Here is a 25591-nt window from a genome sequence, read left to right as displayed (position 1 = left end):
ATGGGGTTAAAGTGACTTGCCCAGGATCATACAACTAGTAAGTGTGAAGTGTCTGAGGCCGGATTTGAACTCAGGAACTCCTGAATCCAGGGCCGGTGCTTTATCCACTGTGCCACCTAGTCACCCCCCAAATTATTTAAAATAATATAATTAATAGACACATGATACAGACAACAGAGGAAGATTAGTGATAAAGATTCAAGGAAAATTTGAGCTTACAAAACAGTATTGGGTTAGGACAGTAAGGAAGGGACGGGAAAAAAAGGGAAATATGTTCAAGGGAAAGCAACTAGCCGCATGAGTGGGCTATGGAATCCTGTAGCAAGAGTTAACATTAGGTCATTTAGAATGAAGCACTTGTGGAAAGCTTTAAATGACAGACTGAGGCTTTTGGGAGCTATATGGAAAATCCCAGCATGTTTTTCTATGTTGAGGATTGACCATGGGAATGTGGGAATTTTCCCAGTACCCAGAAGGAGACATTGTGCAGAAGTTGGGACTGTAGTGGGGTGGTAACATTGCATTGTTGGATTCTAAAGGGTTCTCCTATCAGGGATGTAAACTTGCGTTTCCTTTCTCATTCTTATTCTCAAGGTTGTCACTGAAGTCCAGTCCATTACAAATTCTCACTGAGACAACTCCAAGCATACTTAATGTCATTCCCAAGTTACCATGTTGGCTTCCACATAGGATAACAAAGTCAAACCCTTGCTGGCTTTATCCAGTCTTTCCATAGTTCTTCATTCCTCCTTCACCCTGGTTGTAAATGGTCCCATCAATGGATGCCTCGGAATTCTGCCTACCATTTTTGCTCACACTTTCCCCTTTCAACTTAAATGTATTTTCCACACCTCTTCATTAATCTAATACTTTATGGCTCCACCGCCTTCCATAAAGCTTTTTCTACCTACTCCAGTTAGCACCTCTTGGACACCTTTGAACCTTCATGACTACTTGCTGACTCAGGGAATGTTTAAGCCCATGTAATTGGCTCCAGATCTCCACTGCAAAGTTATTTTTCAATAGAAATTATTTCACAAGGACTCAGGAATTCAACTTAGGCACATACTGTTTCCTGGCATAATTTCACCTTCTTTGCAAATAATTTACCACGACAGAGCAGTGATATTATTTCAAATAGCAGCAACTCACTATAGCCATGCAGCCAGAAGAATAATGTGAATCCTCAAGGCATAGCTGAAGTGTATTAACTGTGAGCTTGCATCAAATTATTCCCTAATTTTTGTTCTCAATATATCATTCTCGCTAGATTCTTACCTCAACCTTGAGCTATGAGTTTACACAAGAACGGAAAAGAAGGGCAATTCTGCCCCCTATCCCACAATATAAATCAAACTTAGCTATTTATCAGGCTAGAACACAGCCAGAGTCTATGAAGCTGTAGGTCAGGAACTAACAGGATTCCAAAGAGAACACATAAAATAGTGTAAAACTATTTTGTGATGTGTCTGAATTGTTTAACCCTTAGGAACTAGCCCAGATTTATATGAGATATAACTACGAGTTTTAGATTTTATTTTCATTCTTCCTAAAAAAAAAAAAAATCAAATTCTGCCCAGAGTAATTGTAGCAAAAGGCAACTAAGCCCTATATTTGCCCTCTTATCATGCTATTTAAAAAAAAAAAAAACCACCCTGCAGTGAGGCTTCTAATGAACCATAGCTACCAACTTAAACAACCTAGGAGGCTAGTAGGAAGAATAGATATCCTTCATATCCACTGATATAAAACATCATGTGTATATACTGTTTGTAAAAGCCTTGTGAGGTAGAGAGATCTGTGGTTTTCCCCAATCAGCAGGATCAATAAATATCACCAACTTATAACACAGTACATTACCATGGCAACCATTTTCTTGAAGAAAACAGTCATTGAACATGTGGAGAACCAAATAACACTCCAAGAGATGAATGTGAATTAATCATATCAGACAGAAAGCAACTAATATTAACCTAGGAGATACTTCAGAATAGCTGTCTGTATGCAGATCACCAACTGGCTGGAACAAAGATCAAAAGTGACACAAAACTGGAAAGTCAATGCAATTGTATCACCTCAACTATTTAAAAACAAGTTAACTGTAAAATGAGAAATGGGCACAAGTAAGAACAATTATCCTATTCATCATTTCTTAGAAAGTCAATACATGTCAAAAAGTTCAGAAATATCTCAGCTTAAAAATAAAATCTCCCCTACCTTGGAAGGGGATATGGAAGACAAAGGCAACATCAGTATAGGGTACAAACTCATCTTTCAAACATTACAGAGGCTGATATGAGATAGTGGGTATTGCTTCGAAAAAGGGAAGCATTTAAAGAGGAAAAAGACTGCACAAGAGATTGGCATCAGACCTAGCTAAAGCAGAGCACCCCCAAAGCACTTGCAGATATAACTGAAAAGAGGACAACATAAATGGATAGAAAATGGAACTGATATGCCACTGTATCTACACTAACCATTTTCAAGGGTGGTAAGGGACTTTGTACCTGAGGAAGCAAGTCATGGAAATTAATTTGGTGAAGTCAGGAAGAATGAGTACCTGATGAAATGCATACAAATTTATGATGGAGATGAAATAATTTTAAAGATCCTGAGGATTACTACTCAGGATACCTCAAAGGGAAAGATTCTAAAGGAATGGAAAACACTACTTTCCCACCCCACCCCCAAAATCACTGAGAAAATACTAGCAGTTTTCCAGTCATATTTCTGCTTTTTCATATTTCTATAAAATCACTGTGAGGACTGTTTTTTTGAGAAGTGAGGTCATCCTTGATAAAAAGCATGAATAGGGAATAGGCACTTGCAGATTGTTTTCCTATAGCAGACCAGTCACTTAACTGAGGGGTGCAAAATTTATAGGAATCCAATGTCTATATTGTAACCATGGTTGATAACAAAATACAATGGACAGAACAAAACAGCCTTAGAGACTCTTCTTTAGTAAGGCACCTCATACACAAATGTTAAAATTATACAGAAATCTATAAACAACCAACAAGCATTTATTTTTTAAATGAATTTTATTTTATTTTCAAAAATCAGTCTTCCCTCTCTCCCACTTACCTCCCCCAACCCCAAAAGAAAGCAAGGGGGGAAAATATTACATGCACATATATAGTCAAACAAAACTTTTCATTGATCATGTTTTAAAAAGTATGTCTCTATATTACTCTGTCAGGAAGTGGGCAGCATGTTTCATCATGAGATCGCAGGAATTGTGGTTGGTAACTTTGTTGATCAGAGTTCCCAGGGTTCGTTCCCGCCCCCCCCCCCCCACACACACACACAGAGTTTTAATCAGCCAAGATTCATCTTCTTACCCTTCCATCCCAATCCCTCCCACCTCCATTGAAAACATAAGAAAAACAAAACCCATTACAGATATGTATAGTCAATCAAAACAAATTTTTATATTGTCCATGACCTAAAAAAAAATTGTCCTATTTTGCATTGAGTCCTTCATATATCTCTCTCTCTCTCTCTCTCTCTCTCTCTCTCTCTCTCTCTCTCTCTCTCTCTCTCTCTCTCTCTCTCTCAGAAGGTGGGTAGCATATTTTATCATTAGTCCTCTGGAAACCTGGTTGGTCATTATGTGGATAAGAGTTAGGCATAATAATATTCCATGACATTTCTATACAAAACTTTTTCATTCATTCCCCAATTTATTGGCACCCCTTAAGATTCCCATTCTTTGCCACCTCAAAAAGAGCTATGACTTCTTTTACATGATTAGAATTTGTGTGTGTGTGTGTGTGTCTATTCTTCTGTTGACCAGTTCTCAAGTGAGAGTGAGGCAAGTGTCAGCTTCTCCCTCCACCCCCAACTCCTTGTTTGCATGGATGTTTACTTATGCAACTTGGTTATGTGAAGTAATTTCTAACCTTCTTTTCCATCCCAATGTTTTTCTCTTCTCCTCTTTCCATTCTTAAGATTAACAAGACCTGGCAGCTAGGTGGCGCAGTGGATAGAGCACCGGCCCTGGATTCAGGAGGACCTGAGTTCAAATCCGACCTCAGACACTTAACACTTACTAGCTGTGTGACACTGGGCAAGTCACTTAACCCCAATTGCCTCACCAAAAAAAAAAATTAAATTAAAAAAAAAAAAGATCTAACAAAGCTAACTCCTAGGCCTTGTCTAACTGGAATCCCCCTATGAACCCTGATGATGATAGGGGTCAGAGGGGATAAGTATCACCTCCCCATATTTGAATGCAAGTAGTTTATCCTTTCAACAAGTATTTTAAGTGGTTACAAGCACTGTGCTAGGGATACAAAAAATCTTGATAACTTATATTCTAATGAGACGATAAGAACATACAAACATATAGAGAATGTTGAGAAAATAACTGTAAAATGGTCAAATACAAGGTGATATGAGAGGAAGGGCATTAGCAGTTGAAATCAGGAAGGGCTTTCTGGTTATTACTTGGGCTGTGCCACAGTAGATGGGAGTGCCAGGCTTGGAGTTAGGAGGACCTGGATGCAAATTCAGTCTCAACACTTGCTAGCTGTGTGACCCTGGGCAGATCACTTGACCCTGTTTGTCTCAGCTCCTAATCTGTCAAATGAGCTGGATAAGGAAATGGCAAACCATTCTAGTATCTTTGCCAAGAAAACCCCAAATAAGGCCACATAATCAGACATGACTAATGGACTAAACAACACCTTGAAGGAAGAGAGATTTTATAAAGTGGAGGTGAGGAGGGAATGCATATTAGACATGGGGGACAGTGAAAACACAAAATGGATATAACCATCACTGTTCAATGATCTGCTGAGTATCAATATCATATGAGGCATGTATGTTTAACAAAGTCACGGAGTATATCCCATCTCAAGTTCCTAAATAAAAGAAATTACCAATAGATGGTAAAATTCCAACGCTCCTACTCATAGGTAAATTATTCACAATAAATGCTTGCTGGGTTGGGATGACATTGTTTTAAATGCATCAAAGCCCCAGAAAATTACCAAGAGTCTCCAAAAGCCACAGTCATTTGAAAAAAATCCAGTAGATACACTGGAAATAAAAAGCGGATTTTAAAAACTATTATTTTGAAATAAAGCCTGATTTGTTTTAGTTGACTTTACTTATTTACTATGAGGACTTTGGGCAGGGAGGGGGAGGGGAATTGAGTTGGTGGCTAGTGACAGTAATCAGAAAGAAATAAAAGATTATCAGTGAAAGGCTGAACAAACATACAAAGGGAAATTAAAATTTAGAAGGGAACAGACAAGTATAAGTTTTGTTATTGTGTTTAATATACTTAAAACCTATATAACAGAAGTTCAGTTTTAGATAACAATTGCCTCATCTTTTCTTTGTAGATTGAAATATTCACATTGAGTTTATTTTAAAAAAAATTTTTTTTAATGTACTACCCATATCACAACATTACAGTTAAAAGGGTAGCCCAGTTTATCAATATCAATATTTTCATCTTGGACAGGTACTCAAGAAGGACAATGATCTCATCAGCTCCTATGGGGTCAATTATCATGTCTGTTCAGGTGATTCTCAGATCTATCATCTAGCCCTAACCTCTCTTGAGGTCCAGGCTCATATTACCAGCTGTTATTGGACAGCTTGAACAGAGTATTTCATAGACATCTCAAACTCAACATACAGAAAACAGAACTCCTTATCTCTCCCTAAAATCCTTCCCTCTTCAGAACTTTGATATACTTTCTTTTTTTTTTAGTGAGGCAATTGGGGTTAAGTGACTTGCCCAGGGTCACACACCTAGTAAGTGTTGTGTCTGAAGCAGGATTTGAACTCATACTCCTGACTCCAGGGCCAGTGCTCTATCCACTGCGTCACCTAGCTGCCCCTGATATTACTTTCTATGACACCACCATCTTCCTGGTCATGCAGGCTCACAACCATAGTATCATTTTCTTCCTCTTTAATAATAAACATTTTAATTTATAGTTTGGGGTTCCAATTTTTATCCCTCCACAGTATCATTCTTGACATCACTTGCACTCACGTTGCACATCCAATTTGTTGCCCAGACCTACCATTTCTATTTTCTCACATATAAGAACCTTCTCTCTTTTGACATGATCAACACCCAAATAATGCAGGTCCCATTCCTTTCAAGTGTTTTACACTCTGGTTCCATCCTCAGCTACCAAGGTGATCTTCCTTAAGGTCAGATCCAACCCCATCACAACCACCCCCACCTTCCTGACTTAATAAACTTCAGTTGTTCCCTATTAGCTCCTGGATTTAAATAGGAAATCCTCTATTTGACCCTCAAAACCCTTATAATCTGGACTCCTTTCCTCGCATAGTCTTCTTACATTTTACCCTCCTCCTTGCCATGCCATGCTCTTGACTCTACACATCTTGATTATGCTTTTTCATTACCTATCCCTCGAATCCTGGTCTTTATTTCCTGGGTTGCCTTTGGATTCCTTTAAGACTCAGCTCAAATCTTACCTTGTGTAAGAAGCTTTTCCTGGTTCTTACCCCCTCCCCACCTAACCCCCCAACTCCCACAATTGCCTTCTCTTTCAATTGTACTGGACATATCATGTCATGGACATAGTTGTTTGTACATTGTGTTCACTATTAGACTGTGAGCTCCTCGAGGAAAAAGAAAACTTAGTAAGTAGCTCCAAAGTGTCAGGCATTCTGCTAAGAAATGTAAAACTACCTCATCTGGTCCACAGAAAAACCCTGGGAAGTAGGTCCTATTAACCCTATTTTATAGTTGAGGAAACTATAGCAGAAGCTAAAGAGTGGCTGAGCTGGGATTTGAACTTAGATCTTCATTGACTCCTGACTATCTACCGGCCCCGGCTACCTCTAAGGAAGGAACTTTATTTTTTTCTTCTTTATATTCCTAGAACCTACAGGCCCTCACATTTAGTAACTGCTTCAATGATGCTTCTGGCTTTCACAAAGGTCCATGTTGTTCACACTAACGTACCCTGGGGCAGCTAGGTGGTGCAGTCAATAGAGTACCAGGCAGGCTCACCTTCCTGAGTTCAAATCTGGCCTCAAACACTTATTAGCTGAGTGATCCTCAGCAAGTTACTTAACCCTCTTTGCCTCCGTTTCTTATCTGTAAATGAGCTAGACAGAGAAATGGCAAACCACTTCACTATCTTTGCCAAGAAAACCTCGCAAAAAGTTATGAAGAGTCAGACATGACTGAAACTATAGAACAAAAATATTCTCTTTCTGGTCACATATCAAATATATAAAATAATGATGTATGTGTGAGAGACAGAGAAAGATACAGAGAGAAAGAAAAATGGAAGGAGAGAAAGAAAAGGAGAGAGGAAGAAATAGAAGGAAAGAGGAGAAAGAGGGACAGAAAGAGGTAAGGAAGGAAGGGAGGGAGGGAGGGAGGAAAGGAGCAGTAGAGGAAGGGAGGGAAAGAATGATGTTTAAAATGTCAAGATGATACTGAGTGAAGTGAACAGAACCAGAAGAACATTGTACACACAACAGCAACACTGTGCAATGATCAACTGTGATAGACTTAGTTCTTCTCAGCAATACAATGATCTAAGACAATTCCAAAGGCCTCATGATAGAAAATGTTCTCCACATCCAGAAAAAAAAGAACAGTTGAATCTGAATGCAGATTGAACCATACTATTTCTAATTATTTTGGGGGTTTTTTTGTCTTTTTGAGGTTTTCCCCTTTTGTTCTGATCTTTCATAACATAACTAATGTGGAAATATATTTAATGTGACTGTACATATATCACCTATATCAGATTGCTTTCTGTCTTATGGAGGAGGGAGGGAGAAAAATTTAAAACTCGAAATCTTATAAAAATAAATGTTGAGGGGGCAGCTAGGTGGCACAGTGGATAAAGCACCGACCCTGGATTCAGAAGGACCTTAGTTCGAATATGACCTCAGGCACTTGACACTAGCTGTGTGGCCCTGGGCAAGTCACCTAATCCTCATTGCCCTGCCAAAAAAAAAAGCAAAATATCATGCCATTTTTTAAAAATTTAAAAATAAAAAAATGTTGAAAACTATCTTTACATGTAACTGTGAAAAAATAAAATAATATTAATGTTGGGAAAAAATGCCAACATGATGAAAAAAAATTGACTGATTTGATCTCAGAATAAAAAGATATTTGAGGGCAACAAGGTGGCGCAGTGGATAAAGCACCAGCCCTGGATTCAGGAGGACCTGAGTTCAAATTCAGCCTCAGACACTTGACACTTACTAGCTGTGTGACCCTGGGCAAGTCACTTAACCCTTATTGCCCAGCCCCCCAAAAAACAAAAACAAAAACAAAAAGGACACTAAATAAACCATCCATGTGAAGAAAGAAAAATCAAGATAAGTATTACTGAAGGAGGTACACTAATCATATAACAAGACTGAGAAATAACAGAAAGCCTGATGCTACATTGGTATCCAAGAGATATGAAAGACATAAAGGGAGGCATCCAACACCCCTCTTGGATCTATGGAGGATTTATGGTAAAGATATGCCAGATGTAAATATTGAAAAGACGTGGAAGGATTGCAATCTGTAGCAGTGGAACGAGTATCCACATGGGTGAAAGTGGGTCCATCAAAGTATGGGAGGTATACCAATGGATAATGTTGGAATTTCTAACCTGGAGAAAAAAAAAATCCTCCTTTGGTGTTGTACTTATACTTAATTCTCACTAAGACCCTGTAATTGACAAAGACAATCGCCGAGGAGGATAGTTAGGTGTAAGATGAGAAGTGTGCACAAAGGTTTCTCCTGTTGGAGATGGACATGGATTGGGCCATTAATAATCCTTTTTGAAACCTCATGGAACACTGACATGCATTTTGTAACATGTCTAACTGGAGTTAGGAATGCTATGTGGGGGCAGCTAGGTGGCGCAGTGGAGAGAGCACCGGCCCTGGAGTCAGGAGTACCTGAGCCTCAGACACTTAACACTTACTAGCTGTGTGACCCTGGGCAAGTCACTTAACCCCAATTGCCTCACTTAAAACAAAAACAAACAACAACAAAAAAAGGAATGCTATGTGCATGAAAGAAGCAGGAAAGGGTTTATGTAGTGGGGGAGGAGAGATGGAGGAGGAGTGGGGCAGTGAATGGGCCTTACACTCATCAGAAGGAGCTCAAAGACCTTAATCTCATCAGAGTTGGCTCAAAGAGGGAATAACATACACACTCAGTTGGGTGGAGTAATCTATCTAAGCCTGCAGAAAAGTAGGAGGGGAAAGGGATGAGGAGGGAGGGGTGAAAGAAGGGGAGGGCAGAGCAGGGGAGGGGACAGTCAGAAGCAAAACACTTTTGAGGAGGGATGGGGTAAAAGAAGATAGAAAATAGAGTAAATATCATGGGAAGGAAACAGGATGGAGGGAAAGTTAATAGTAATTGTGAAAAAATTTTGAAGCAGAGGCAAGAGTAATGTAGATGATGGTGGTTGATGGTGATGATCGGACTGATTGATGATTGGAGGAAGACGAGTATTAACTGAGGAGGACCTGTTGATGCTGGTGAGGATTGAATGAAGATGATGACTGATTGACAATGATGAAGATTGACTGAGGATGAGGAGGAGGATTGGATGGATGATGTCACTTTGATGATGGCACTTTGCTGAGCTACTGTGAAGAAAATTCTTTGTCAAGATATTATATAAATGTTATCTACTGCTGTTGTTGCAATAATCAACCTCATGGGTTTATTGTAAGGAAATCTCTCTTTAAAGTACTATATAAATGTAGTTTACCATTAAAAAAAAAAAAGAGCAGGATGCTATCAGAAAGACCTGGAAGGACCTGCCTGAGCTGATGCAAAATGAAATGTACTGTATACAAAATAACAGTGAGATGATCTGCTGTGAATGACTTGCTTATTTTCAGCAATGCAATGATCCAAGACAACTCTGAAGGTCTTGTGAAAAATGCAATTCATCTACAGAGAGAGAACTGATGGTATTTGAATACAGATAGAAACATTTTTTTTAAAAAAGGGGGGGGAGTGCTAAGTGTGGCCACAGAAAAAGAAAACTAAGTGAACCAGCAGATAACAAAGTAGTTACAGACACAGGAGCCTGGCTTTGATGGCACAAAGCTCTAGCCACTTGGTAATGAGCTACTTTTTCCTTGAATATGATGCCAGCAGAATTACTGTATAATAAGGCTTATATTCTTGAACCCTTCATTATAAGGTAGAGGGAAAGCTGCAATGTTAAGTAGGGTTGTACACAAAGACCTAACCCTATCCTCCTCTCTAGGAACTACTGCTTTGCCCACTAATAATAATAGCTCACTTTTATAACACTTTGGCAGGGAGACAGAGGAGAAATCCAGGCCTGTGATTTCATCTGGTGGAAACTCCCAATGGGTAAACTTCCTCCACTAATACCCATTGCTAGTTGCTGGTCACTTGAAAAAGTATTGCTGGGATCACTGAGAGGTTAGTTAAGTGACTCATTTGCCTGGAGTGATGCTGCTGGCCTGTGTCAGAGGGGACCTGAACCCAGGTCTTGACTTTAATGTTGGGCTTCATTATGCCACTGTCTCTTCAGAGGTTTTAATTGGTTTTCACAACAGAGTTGCAAGGTAGGAACAAGTGACTTCTGCCAATTTAAAGCCTCAGTCATTTGTTAGTTCTGCCTAGAGGACACTGGTTCATATCATATACAGAAGGTGAACAGTTTGGAAGCACTTACCAAGGGAGGGGTGAGTAAGGGTCATTAGGGACTGGATGAGCACAAAGAAAGAAATGCCTCAAACAAGTATTGCCTGGTTTCATCTATTTCATATTTCCATGGTTGCATAAACTTATATTTCGGCACCTCCTGAAAACAAAGGCAGGTAAAGAGTGAATGGCCATGCCCTTTGCCAACCCATCCAGGGGACCAGATAAAATGAATGCACCATTACATGGAACTTAGAAGAAAAAAAAACATTTTATTGCTAACTTTTGTTTTTACATGTCCCCAAATGTCCCTCCCCTTCTTCCCTGACAGAGCACCAGCCTTTTAATAAAGAATAAAGGGGCAGCTAGGTGGCGCAGTGGATAGAGCACCAGCCCTAGATTCAGGAGGACCTGAGTTCAAATGCGGCCTCAGACACTTGACACTAGCTGTGTGACCCTGGGCAAGTCACTTAACCCCAACTGCCTCACTAAAAGAGAAAGAAAGAAAGAAAGAAAGAAAGAAAGAAAGAAAGAAAGAAAGAAAGAAAGAAAGAAAGAAAGAAAGAAAGAAAGAAAGAAAGAAAGAAAGAAAGAAAGAAAGAAAGAAAGAAAGAAAGAAAGAAAGAAAGAAAGAAAGAAAGAAAGAAAGAAAGAAAGAAAGAAAGAAAGAAAGAAAGAAAGAAAGAAAGAAAGAAAGAAAGAAAAGAAAAGAATAAAAAAGAGAGGGGAAAAAACAGTTCAGGAAAAATAACTAACATCAAGTCAAACATATACATACACTAGAGCTTCTTTAAAAAAATTTTAAATTCCTAAGTCTGTCTAGCACCTCCCTTAGTCTGGCCTGGTGAAAAAAAGGAATTCTCTACTCTGGGAGAATAATCATTAGATCCTAATATTAGTGAGAAAGGTAAAAGGAAATGATGGGTAAAGTAATAAATTATATCATCTTGGAAATTTTACTAATTCTGGTTCTGGGGAGCAGAAGAGAAACTGTGTACCCTGTTAACCTCATCTAGACACTGTGACACAAGTGGCCAACTTCCATTAAGTTAACATTGAGTACAAGTAGCACAAATATCCTCCGGGATAAGGCAGGAAAATATTTCTACAGATTCAAACCGTTTGCTGACATTCCTGATCTCCATGTGAGGAAATTGGTTGAGCAACTTCTCTTATCCCATCTGCCACAATAATAGAGAGAGCTACTACAGGCTCACAGTTCTAACCTCCCAAACCACAATTAGAAAACCTCATAACCTCCTATAGTTCAGCTTGATATGGAGTCTCCAATGGTTAAAGGAATCAAATGGCCATGGCATCGTTTCTTTTTTTTTTTTTAAATCCTTCTCTTATTTAGATAATGTTCCAAAACTTAAAAATGGGGCCAACATACACCCAGTTTTCTTTGCTAAAGAAAGGGCTTCACGCAGTGCTGGGTGAAGACAAAAAAAGCAGCATAGACCTCATATGCACTCAGAGATGGGCCAGAGGATAACTGGGAAAATTCACTCACTTTTCTATGGCTTCTCTTAGCACTCAAAGAAATAAGAGGGCTTTATTTTTAAAAGTGGAGAAACAACAAAATGTTAATAATAGTTCAAATTTATGTAGTACTCTAAAGGTCAATAAAAGTGCTTTAATAGTCTCATTGATCCTCACAACCACTGTAAGGAAGGTGCCGTTACTATCCAGCATCTGCGAGTTAGTTGAGGAAACTGAGGCTCAAGGAGGCTGAATGATTTGCCCAGGGTCATCGAGCTCTTCAAAGTCGGAAGCAGAGTTTGAACCAAGATCTTCTTGACTTCAAATCCAGCACTCTGTCCAACGTGGCATGCTGCCTAAAACCCTCTATTTTCTCTGTCCTCTTTCCCTATAGAGTGTGACGAGTAAAATTAAACTGCATCCTTGTGTCTATGGGATGACTGCAATGACTTTGAGCTGCAATTCCAATACCACTAGATTAGTTTTGCCCCATAGACTTGGATCTAAGACCCCTGGTCTGTCCATCTTTCAAAACCTACTTCTGGTGTAAAAAGGAAGAAGCTATTCTTCAGGACACCCCACATGCTGAGCATATGGGAATGCCCTGTCATTGTGTGTGAGAGGGAAGTTGACTGAGACATATCTAAGCTTTCCTGACACCCCAGGATGTATTCACAACCTGGGTCAGATATTAAGCTGCAAGGTAGATATAAAGATAGATATAATGCTCCTTAGACTAGAGGTGCTGGTTAAATGAAGTCGGTATTCAAGCTGGTAAGCATCTTATCCAGTCAAAGCTGAGGCGTTTTTTTGCAGACACATTTGAGAAACACAGTATCATAATAAAAAGCTCATTTAAAGTACTTTTTTATTGATTTCATTGAAAACAGAACAAGAAATGGTCTGAGCCAAAAGACTGCTCTTAAAACTGTCAAAAACATTTTAACAGAAAAAATTAACATGACCGCATTATGAATGTTTAGAAGAGTTGCACAAAAAAACCCACGTTTACTGCACTAATTACAGTATTTAAAAAGATAGATGCAAAAAAAATTATATGACCTGCCAAGCCATCACACAAAAAGTTGATGGCAAATTTATTCACACTACAATACTAACAATTTAAAAAAAGGTTCTCCTGCATTTTATACTAAAATCACTTTGTTCTTTTTATACAATTGATAGTTTATATTCACTTGGTGAGTAAAAATCACACCAGAATCAGCACCGTTGTTTGTGTTGGTTTTTTTTATTTTTTTGTTTGTCCTAATGTTCAATAATGGTAGAAAATAAATCAGTTTATTAATCATCATAGCATGTGGCTTAAAAATTAAAAGGTGCCCAGCATCAAATAAACTGACAGGAGCAGACGAGCTGGTGCGTTGGTATCTTCTCCCTGTTACACAATCCTTGGCTCTCCTCAGCTCTTACTGAGCTCAGTAGCCTCTCAAAGAAATGCCAGTCAGAGGTTTGATATATGTGTCTAGATATATATATATTTCTTAAAAAGCAAACCGATTCTTCCAAGTTAGTGTCTTGTACAATCCCTTTAAAACTTTCTCCCTAAGACTGTTAATGTGAAAGAAGAGACAAATCCATCTGTAAGTGTCACCCGTGGAAACAAACACTGAACCAGTAACATTGCCGAGGAGGCCTCAAGGAGCCAGAGTCTTAACGGAGACAGCTTGTGGGAGTGATGGTGGCTTTGGCAGGCTGGCACAAAATAGGGGCTTCAAGAAAGGGAAAGAAAAGGACTCCAGAAAGGTGAGTTTGGTGACTAACAGGCATCTTTTAGAAGAGTGTGCATTGCCCAAAATGATTTCAACAGCATCACTGGAAATCACCAGATCCAGAGGAAGAAATTAAACTTCAAAATGCACAAAAACCACCATCAGAAACTCAGAAGGCCTGTGCCAAGTGAATCACTTCTGGAAACTTTAGGAAGAGTGACATCAAGTACTTCAAAATTCACTGTCATGGACTGGGACACTGCTTGACTGAATGGCCTTTTCTAACTAGTAATGCCATTTTAAGATGGCTGGGAACCTCTCCCTTGCCTCTGACAACACCGTTATCACACCCACAGATGGTGTTTTTGACATTTCCCCTAGTAAATGGGTCATCCCATCTCTCCCCACCCCCGCCCCCCTAGCCCCAGGCTACTGAACTGGGAACTTACCGGAAACAAAAAAGTATTCAGCATGTTATTTCATAATTCCTCAAGTAACAGTCGGTGGCACAGCCCCTAAATCTTATGACCTCTCTTGGACTTCATTTGTAGATTTCTTGTCCTCTTTAAATGGAAATTTAAACAGTATTTAAATCTAGAGAGTTGAAACAATGTCAGTTTTGGTGATGAGGGCCTCAAAAAGGGTCAGCAGCTGCAGCAGAGCTGGTGTCTGGGAGCCCGTTCTCTTGGGTATCCTGGGAAGAACTGGCCTGACGCTGGGCCAGGGCTGCGCTGGAGTGCTTGCACTTGGGGGACCCACACTGACAGCTAAAGAACTTGCCTTTGATGTCCCAGAATCTGTCTCCATAGTCAAACCTGAAAAGATCAAATCAAGGGTGGGGAAGAAAGAGGAGAATATTGAGTCTCAGCATCATAGCAAGAGAAATTTTCACCATACATCTTAAGGTCCTCTAAGGCCCTTCTCTCCTCCACAGGTTCCTGCACATAATAAATATTTGCTGAATGAGTGAATTAATGAATGAGTAGATGCTCGGCTAAATAGGTGAAGTAGAATATATCAGCACTGACTTGACTGTGATATGGTTAGAGAATGGAAATGGAGGGCCTCTAAGCCTTTTATCTCTCTCAAATCAATTAATACTGAAATGTTAATGAAATGCTGAGGGAAAACTAATTTTTCATTCATTATTCACCCTACTTGGCTTAGTTATTATCTCTACCTGTAATATTCCTTTTTATTTTTTGTCATTTCTAAACAGGTATGCTTCTTCAGACTTAGCTAGGAAAGGAATGAATTCTAAGATCAAAAAGCTGTGAATAGCAGCTCTTATGAAATCATGTGTGGAAAAAAAAAAAAAAGACCCATCTATCAGTTCTCAATATACAATCTCAGGTCAACTTCTGATAGGTCTGATAGTTGGGAAAGGGTGAAGACCTTAATAAAGTAGAAGCACATGCATTTCTTATAATGAATCCCTGGTCCAAAGCACTCATTGATCCAGACAGGTAAATACTGGAAAGTTTATTTTCTAGACTTCAGTGACTTTGGTTTCTAGTGTAAAAAACCCACAGGAAGAGGTTAATGTGATCAAAAGAATCCCATGATCTGTGTTCCCATTCTCACTTTACCAAAAGTCCATGGCTGTACAACAGAAGTTGAATGCAGGGCTACAGGATTTGGGGAGTCATAATATTAAACAAGGAAGGGTCAAAGGGGAGAAGAAATTCATGAGAGGAAAAGGAACATCATAAAGGGAATATGAAGAACATATACCAGGAAAGAAATTAACTGTCTATGAGTGTTTAATAGATTTCTATTATCTAGGAAACACAGAAGGGCAGTTTACCCATAGCTAGAAGTTTGGATCTCATAGGAAATCTCATTTGAAAGAATATTGGGAGAGGGGGATAGAGAGTGGTACAGAAGTGCCACTAAGGCTATGGAATACTGTATATGCTATCAGGCACAGCTGATGAGTTAGTTTTCAGAATTTTTTCCCCCTTTTAAAAAAAATTTGTTACAAATAAAAGCTTGATATGTATGGGAAAGAGAAGGATATACTTAGAAAATACTGTGATGTAAAAATAAAAGGACAGGAATTGAGAAATGGTCAAAGGATATGAACAAGCAGTTTTCTGATGAAGAAATCAAAGCTATCTATTGCCACATGAAAAAATGCTCTAGATCACTATTGATAAGAGAATGCAAATTGAAACAACTCTGAGGTACCACCTGACACCTATGAGATTAGCTAATATGACAAAAAAAAGGAAAATAATAAATGTTGGAGAAGCTGTGGAAAAATTGGAGCACTAATGCATTGTTGGTGGAGCTGTGAACTGATCCAACCATTCTGGAGAGCAGTTTGGAATTATGGCAAAGGGCAATAAAGCTGTGCATACCCTTTGACTCAGCAATACCACTTTTGAGTCTTTTTCCCAAAGAGATCATTAAAAAGGGAAAAGGGCCCATATGTATAAAAATATTTATAGCTGCTCTTTTTGTGGTGGCAAGGAATTGGAAATTGAGGGGATGCCCATCAATTGGCCAATGGTTGAACAAGTTGTGGTATATGAATGTAATGGAATTCTATTGTGCTGTAAGAAACGATGAACAGGAGGAATTAATTCAGAGAAACCTGGAAGGATTTGCATGAACTGATGATGAGTGAGATGAGCAGAACCAGAAGAACATTATACACAGTATCATCAACATTCTGTGTTGATCAGTTGTGATAGACTAGATTCTTCTCACCAATCCAAGAAACAAGAAAGTTCCAAAGGACTCATGATGAAAAAGGCTCTCCAAATCCAGAAAGAAAAAAAGGAACTGTGGAATATGGATGCTGATTGGACCATACTATTTCTTTTGTTTTTGGTGTGTTTTTCTTTTTTGAGATTTTTCCTTTTTGCTCTTATAACATGACTAATGCAGAAATATGTCTAATGTTATTATATATATATATATATATATATATATATATATATATATATATATATATATATATATCAGATTACCTGCTGTCTAGGGGAGGGGGGAGGGAGGGGATGGAGGAAGAAAAATTTGAAATTGGAAATCTTATGTAAACAAATGTTGAAAACTAAATTAAATTAAAAAATAAAAAAGGATAGGGTAGGGTATTGTTGAGAGTTCCAAGGCCCAAAGCCTAGAAGACAAAAATAGATATTATACACCAAATTGACCAAAAAATACCCAGCAGAAAGGGATGGAGTAATGAGGATACCTAGATGCAGTGTAAAAAACTTTATTGGACATAAGAGGACTGATCCCATTACTACTTCTGCCAATAACTTGCTATGATACCTGTGAAAGTTGTAGCCCTTTCTGCACCTTGGTTTTCTCACTTGTAAAACCGAGGGGGATAAACTGACTATAAAATTTCAGAAGGTGCCTAAAACTTTTACTGTATCTGTATACAGAGAAAGAAATCTTTATTCATTCAGGTGCTTACGGGGGAAAAAAATCATAAAACGTCAGGTGGGGCAGCTAAGTGGTGCAGTGAATAGAGCACTATCCCTAGAATCAAAAGGACCTGATCAAATCCAGCCTTCAGACACTTGACACTTATTAACTGTGTAACCCTGGGCAAGTCACTTAACCCCTTCCCTACAAAAGTCATTTAAACAAGAAGTAAGTTTTTTTTAAAAAGAGAAAAAGAAAAGTGTGGGGACTAGATTGGAATGGGTTAACAAAATATAGTGATTACTGTACCTGAGCAATGACCTTGGGGTTGTTTAGCTGGAAGACTAGCAACATGACTCCAAGGTCATTGCTCAGATACAGTAAACGCTCCACTAATCTTTTTATAAATCAAAGAGACAATCTATACCTCAGTTAAGGTAACTAGAGTAAGAGAAAATTTTGTATGTTTTTTCAATTGAACCCGGGATGCTATTGGTACAGAGATACCTATAGTGGAAACTTTCTCCACAACGCATTTCAGCCACTCATTGGTGAGTTACAAGTGAAGAAGCCCAGGACATGGGATCAGTGACACTCTTGGTCATTCAACCAGCATGCAACAGAAGCAGAGCTGGAGCCCAAGTCTTCCTAACTCCAAGGTGACTTTCCACTCACTTACATAATACTATTTCTTTCATATATGATGGAACAACTAAATCCATGCATAATGAAGCAGAATATTGACAGGTAGTAAGATCCCGCTTCCTGAAAGTGTTCAAGCAGAGGTTAGAAGACCAATCTTTGGGGGATCTTGAAAGAGAATTCCTGTAAGGTGTAAGCAGCTAACCATGTAGGGGGCAGCTAGATGGCACAGTGGTTAAAGCACCGGCCCTGAATTCAGGAGGACCTAAGTTCAAATCCAGCCTCAGACACTTGACACTTACTAGCTGTGTGACCCTGGCAAGTCACATAACCCCGTTGCCTACAAAAAAAAAAAAAAAAAGAAGAAGAAGAAGAAGCTAACCATGTAGATTTTGTATGATCTTGAGATGTAAGGACTTCAAGGGTCTTTTAGTCCAATTTACTCTTACAGATGCACTATGGTGCATGTGAGAATATTATTACCAGAGGCCCCCTGCTGTGAGAGCATGGGTTGACCTTTCTAAGGTTCAATGTCCTGAAGTTACCTCACATCAACATGAGACCACTCTCAACCAATCAGCTTGAAGCAGTGTGTGAAGCAGTTGGTTTTGTCAGTTGGTTCTGTCAGTTGGTGGTTGGAACCTCATGAGAGGTGGAGCTCTGATCTTCACTCAGTAGGTAAGGGTTTTCCTAGTCTCTAACCTCTAATATATTTTAATAAATGTTTAATACCTAAACTGTTAAACTGTTGTCCTAGTTAGCTTTACTCACACGGGGACAGAGAGGGTGACCACACACACATTTAGCTTTACCCATCACATGCAGAAAAGTAAAACCGTGAATCCAAGGTCATAAAGGGAGTAAGTAGTAGAGCCTGGCTTTGAACTCGTCTTTTGATTCTATCTTTCCGTCCTGAAGGTTCCTTTTACTCTGTGACCTAATTTCCCTCTATGTCATTTTAAGAGAGAAGAAGGTAATCCCTTGTATGTTGCCCCTTTGAAACAGAAATGTGGTTATTCTGGATATAATGAAAAGCAAAAGTAAATAATGCCAGAATTTGTTATAAAGAAATGTTTTATTTAACATAACTTCATTTATTTCATGATTATCCTTGTTTTGTGTGGTAGGCCTTGTTGTGCTGCAAAATCATGTAATTTTAAGAGAAATGCTTTGCTGAAGGTAACTGGGAAATAGGAGAGTGTGTGTGAGAGGTAATTTCCAATTTGGAGTTCCCCTATTTTTTGTCAAAAGTTGGTGCCCTTTTGGAAGCTCCCTATTTCTTTCAGATGCTGTCATAACCTGGGGATACAAAATATTCCATTAATCAATACCTATATCTCAGCCAATCAGCAAGAAGGCTTGTTTACTTTTCGGCAACTAGCTGTGCCAATTTTCTAATTCCTCATTCTCCTCCGTTTTTTTTGAAATACCTAAGATTTACTCAATATTATAAAAACCTGCTCTCTTCTTTATCATCAACGATAAGAATGCTTTCATAAACCCCCAGATGCATCCTGGTCTCTGAAAAGCCTGGAATACCATTTATTGGTAATTGCTTAATAAACTGATCATGCTCAGAACTTTGTTGCTCAGTTTATCTATATTACAGATATCTACCATGACAACTGGCAAGCCAGCAAGAACGTCAAGCATTGGGGACTCCCAGCCCTGAGACAACCCTCTCTGAAGAGGTCTGCCCCAGAAGTTGGACACACCTCAACCTCAATCCAAATTTCTGAGCCAAGGTAAGACCTTGAATGAAAAAAACATCACCTACAGGACAAAGGGATTTTGTTTCAGATAGGGCAAGTAGAGCTAGTCTCTCCTACAGATAGAAGAATTCTATTATAGATAGGGGAAACTCTCCTACAAGCAGGGAGATACGTTTTCTCCTGCAAAGAAATCCCTTTTACAGACAGAGGATTCTCTCTTATGAGTAAGAAAATCCCTGAGAACATCTAGACCAAGAACCTGACATGGCCTTGAAATTAATTTTTGACTCTTTGACTCTTGACATAGAAGCAATATATGAAATTAGCCAGATTCTAAAGTCACTGTAGTCTAGATCAATCTGACTTTATTCTCTTGAAGGTTTGTAATGGAAAGGGAAAAGACCCTGTTTTAGTTTATTCCCATGGAATAAACTGTTTGGCAAACATCTCAGGGGAAATCCAGCTGGAGCATTCCAGGGAGATTACTGCTAAGAGTATTTTTCTGGGGAAAGAAACTCTTCTTCCCCCCCCCCACCCCGTGGAGGCAATTGGGGTTAAGTGACTTGCCCAGGGTCACACAGCTAATAAGTGTTAAGTGTCTGAGGCCGGATCTGAACTCAGGGTACTCCTGACTCCAGGGCCGGTGCTCTATCCACTGCACCATCTAGCTGCCCCCGAAACTCTTCTTTGAGGGACACCTCAAGAGAGTGATGAGTTTAGTAGTACCAATCAGTGGGATCTCCCTCTCTCCTGGAAAAGTTCCTTAACCAAGGAAAACTTCCAGTTTATGGTATGGTATGGATAGGTATTGGCATGACAAAGAAATGCGCTATTAAACTGTGTGAATCTTGGTCTAAACTGCAATAGATTTGGGCTGAGAAATTATTCTGGCCTCAGCACACTACTTTTGATTATTGTTTATTAAAGAAATTAAGACTGGCAATTCAACAAACTTATCCAAACCAATAGTACTATTGGTTTTGCGGACAGCTGTTTGATGTGACAAGCCCACAATCTCTTAAAGGTTCCTCTTCTCTCTATACTGTTCCATCTTTTGCTCCTCCAATCTACTCTCCTACTAAAGTAAGAGATGTTGTTTCTTTTGAAAACAAGGGAATCACTATAGGAAAATATGTACATGATATCACTCAGCAGGGAATTAAGGTCTATCAACCTTTCAGTCCCTCTTACCTTACCACATGGAGGAGAAAATACCTCTAAATTTGATGAAGATGCTGTAGCCATTATAACACAATTTAAGGCCACCTTTAGGGGGTCATAATCAACCAGGAGAGATGTAACTGTTACATTATGATCCCTTAAAGATGTGCCTTTCCCTGGGGAAGAAAACTGTTATCATAGAGGCTGCTAATAAAAAAGCTCCTGCCTGTTTGGGGGTCTCTCAATTGGCCTTTTTTAAGACCTGCATTGGCCCCTAACATCCCAGCTGATTACACCAGGCTGTTACAAGCTAGGGAATCCTTAATTCAGGGAATAGAGACATAATGAAAAGAGACATACCTGAAAACTGGAGAAAATTCTAAGAAATAATCCAGAAAGAGAACGAAACACCTTACCATTTTTATGGACAGGTGTATAAAAATGCTAAGTAGTACACAGGTTAGATCCAACCAATCTAAGAGATGCTCGCATCATAAATTCAGCCTTTGTTAGCCTATCCAGGCCAGAAATATGCAGCTATTTTCAGAAAAGTTGCCCAGGTGGCACAAAAAGACCACTGTGAACGTAGAATATTTATGAAGAAACATATAAAGAGAAAGTAAAACCTAAGTGAAAACCTCAATCTTGGCTGGCTGAATATCCTCAGCTTCTTTTCATACTCTACCTGGTAATTGTAAGAAACTCAATTTTTTTTTTTTCATTTTATTTTTCTTTCTTTTTTTTTTTTTTTTTTGGCATGGCAATTAGGAGTTAAGTGACTTGCCCAGGGTCACACAGCTAGTAAGTGTCAAGTGTCTGAGGCCAGATTTGAACTCAGGTCCTCCTGACTCCAGGGCCAGTGCTCTATCCACTGTGCCACCTAGCTGCCCCACAAATGTTTTTACTCTTATAAGAAAAGGCATCTTGCCAGAAGGTGAGTTTTGAAAAGAGGGAATTAATGACAATAAGAAATAGAGGACCCTTCCCCAATTGAGAAATAGTCAAAGGTTATGAACAGGCAATTTTATGATGAAGAAATCAAAGCTATCTATTGCCATATGAAAAAATGCTCTAAATCACAATTGATTAGAGAAATGCAAATTAAAACAACTCTGAGGTAGCACCTGACACCTATGAGATTGGCTAATATGACAAAAAAGGAAAATCATAAATGTTGGAGCAGCTGTGGAAAAATTGGAACACTAATGCATTGTTGGTGGAGCTGTGAACTGATCCAACCATTCTGGAGAGCAATTTGGAATTATGCCCAAAGGGCTGTAACCCTGTGCATACCCTTTGACCCAGCAATACAACTGTTAGGTCTTTTCCCCAAAGAGATCATAAAAAAGGGAAAAGGGGGGCAGCTAGGTGGTGCAGTGGATAGAGTACTGGCCCTGGAGTCAGGAGTACCTGAGTTCAAATCCAGCCTCAGACACTTAACACTTACTAGCTATGTGACCCTGGGCAAGTCACTTAATCCCAATTGCCTCACTAAAAAAAAAAAGGGAAAAGGACCCACATGTACAAAAATATTTATAGCTGTTCTTTTTGTGGTGGCAAGGAATTGGAAATTGATGGGGTTGCCCCATCAATTGGGGGATGCTGAACAAGTTGTGGTATATGAATGTAATGGAATTCTATTGTGCTGTAAGAAACGATGAGCAGGCAGATTTCAGAGAAACCTGGAAGGACTTGCATGAACTGATGAGTGAGAAGAGCAGAACCAGAAGAACATTGTACACAGTATGTGTTGATCAACTGTGATAGACTTGATTCTTCTCAGCAATACAATGGTACAAGATAGTTTCAGAGGACTCATCATGGGAAATACTCTCCAAATCCACAAAAAAAAAAAAGAAATGTGGAATATGGATGCAGATTGAACCATACTATTTCTTTTGGTTTTGGTGCTGTTGTTTTTTTCTTTTTTGAAGGTTTTTCCTTTTCTGCTCTGATTCTTCTTTCACATCAAGACTAATGCAGAAGTATGTTTGATGTGATTGTACATATATAAACTATATCAGATTACTTGCTGTCTTGGGGAGGGAAGGGAGGGAGGTAGAAAAATGTAAAACTAGAAATCTTATAAAAACAAATGTTGAAAACTATTTCTACATGTAACTAGAAAATAATAAAATACTTTTATAATTAAAAAAAAAAGAATAGAGGTCCCAAAGGAAAATGAGGGAAATTTACAGCATGAAGGTATGGGGGGAGAGAAGCAGAGACCATAAATTCTGATAAGGAATTATTTTCCCTGATTCTGATATCTTTGTCCCAGTCACATTACTGTTAAAGTTGTTAATACATTTATGATTAATTATTAAACACTGGAACCTCTAGCTCAATTTTAACTGAGATACTAGATTCTGAGTGCACTTTTATTGGGTCCCAAAATATTGGGAGTTATCAGACAGCCCGAGGCCATCCTCAAACTGTCTCCTCAAAAAGTCACCATTGGTCCTCTCTCACTTAAACATTCTTTCCTTTTTATCCTTTAATCTCCAGTAAATATTCTGGGTAGAGATTTTTCATGCAAATTTAAGACCACTATTTCATGTTCACCTAATGGGACTTCTGGGGCGGAGCCAAGATGGCAGAGGAAAGGTCTTGAACTCATGACACAATCGCTCCAAAAAACATCCAAATAATGCCATAGGACAATGCCTGGAGCAGTAAAACCCACAGAAGAATGTGCAGAAATCATCTTCTAACCAAGAATGGCTTGGAAGTTCAGAAGGAGGGAGCTGCTGTGCTGATACAGGAGAGGAGCCCAACCCCACAGTCATGTTCACCTAATGGTTCTGTCTTTACAACAACTAAAGGACTTCCCCCCCTTCCTTATTCCCTGTTGTGACAGATTTTTTCAGAGAACCCCAAAGAGGATTTTATAAGGCCCTCTGAAGAGGAACTGCTTTCCCTTGTTCTTCATTTCCTACCATAATGCCCAAGGAAATCAGAGCCTTATACCTGATATCCCTGATTCTCTAAGGGTCACTTCATCCTCAGATATTGTTAAAAACTAGTTATCCCAGGGGCAGCTGGGTGGTGCAGTGGGTAAAGCACTGGCCCTGGATTCAGGAGGACCTGAGTTCAAATCTGGCCTCAGACACTTGACATTTACTAGCTGTGTGAACCTGGGCAAGTCACTTAACCCTTACTGCCCTGCAAAAACAAAACAAACAAACAACAACAACAACAAAACCAGTTATCCCTATTATTAGGGGACTACCACCATCTGTGTCCCACACAGATCTAAAGAAGCTATTTAAGGCATTTCACCTAACATTGACTCCCTGAGAGACCAAAGTATTGTTCCAGTCAAGTAACCTTGTAATACTCCTCTATTGACTTTGAAGAAATCTAAACCATGCCCTGATGGAAAACTGTTTATGATTTACACAAGATTTATTCACTACAGTGCTTATGTTATACCTAGGCATCACTTCCCTCCCTAGTGAAACAACCTGTTTTACTGTGATAGACCTTGGTTCGACTTTCTTCAGCATTTCCATTCACCCACATTCACAATACCTGTTTGCTTTCATGAGGAAGAAGACACAATGGACACATCTGCCCCAAGGTACAGAGATGGCCCCACCCAATTCTCTCAGATCTTGCAGCTGGACTAAGCCTCTATTAGCTTCAAGAGCTCCGCCCTGGTGCAGTATGTTGATGATCTCTTACTAATAGAAACCTGCCAAGAAGACAGCTGCATCTTCTTCTTCTGCAGTTTCATCTTAGAGACCATAAGGTTTCCAGATAAAAATTCAGTGGTGCCTTCCTCAGATGAGAGTATCTTGGTTTCATAAATGCAGTCATTCTGTTTCCCCAAAGTGCTCAGACTCTCTAGCAATGATCAGTTCTGAAGAACAAGAACAGCTGCATGCCATTTTAGGTGTGGCTGGGTACTATCAACAGAGGATTCCATATTTTGTTGAGATTATGAAACCTCCAACTTCTTTGACTAAAGATTCTGTTACCAAACCTTTACAACTTGAGCCTCAACATCTTAGTTCCCTGACTGAACTCGATAAGCTGTTACTGGCTCCAGCCTTGGCACTTCCGTATTACAGTAAGCCCTTTTCTTTTTGTTCATGAGCACAATGGAGTGGCTTCCAGGGCCCTTCCGCATATGTTCAGACCTTCTTCTTACCAGTAGCATATTATTCTGTGCACCTTGATGCTGTGGCTGCTATAGCACTACCCTTTTAGCAGAGGTTTGATTTAGTTCTTCGAGCCTTTCTAGTGCTACTTACTATATTCCCATGAGGTTGAGTTCCTTTTATTTCATCACAGCTTTTCATCAGAGAACTGCTAGGTATGAAGTGACTTTGCTAGGGAAAGAGAATATTACTCTTAAGTGGTGTGCTATCCTCAACCTTGCTACATTGCTCCTCCATCTACCAATCTCTGGGGAGACTGACTGTTACTCTCTGGTGGACATAGCTAAAAAACTCTACGATGATCTTTCCTGACATCCCTTTGAAGAATCCTGGTTATGTTTTGTATGCTGATGGGTCCTTTTTTGAGGGATAGCATCCAGTAGTCAAGCCTCTAACGATGATACCTACCGTCTGGGCAGCCTCTTTGATATTTCGTTTCAGAGCCCAAGAAGCTGAGTTGATTGTACTCAAAGAAGCAGTGCAACCATCTACACTGACTCATGGCATACATTCAGCATCTGTAATGCCATTGGGAAGCCATGGCTACAAAGAGGATTTCTGATATCTGCTAGCAAACTGATTGCTAATGCAGACCATCAAGGAACTTTTATCTGCTATTAAACTACTGAGTGCTTTAGTCATTGTTTATTGCCC

The 25591-nt window shown here is 39.3% G+C and overlaps 1 protein-coding gene across 1 annotated transcript in view; it reads right to left on the bottom strand.

Annotated features, from left to right (window-relative positions):
• Positions 1 to 13001: 13001 nt before the first annotated feature.
• EHMT1 (euchromatic histone lysine methyltransferase 1) overlaps positions 13002 to 25591 on the bottom strand; it is a 192863-nt gene continuing 180273 nt past the window's right edge. The window contains 1 exon segment of the mRNA XM_043980933.1: positions 13002 to 14687. Within this exon segment, the coding sequence (XP_043836868.1) occupies positions 14507 to 14687 (181 nt within the window). The 3' untranslated portion in view covers positions 13002 to 14506.

This window comes from Dromiciops gliroides, chromosome 2 (genome assembly GCF_019393635.1).
Source record: "Dromiciops gliroides isolate mDroGli1 chromosome 2, mDroGli1.pri, whole genome shotgun sequence".
NCBI classification, from domain to species: Eukaryota; Metazoa; Chordata; class Mammalia; order Microbiotheria; family Microbiotheriidae; genus Dromiciops; species Dromiciops gliroides.
The sequence above is the reverse complement of the archived record's forward strand: the minus strand, read 5'-3'. Positions and strand labels throughout refer to the sequence as shown.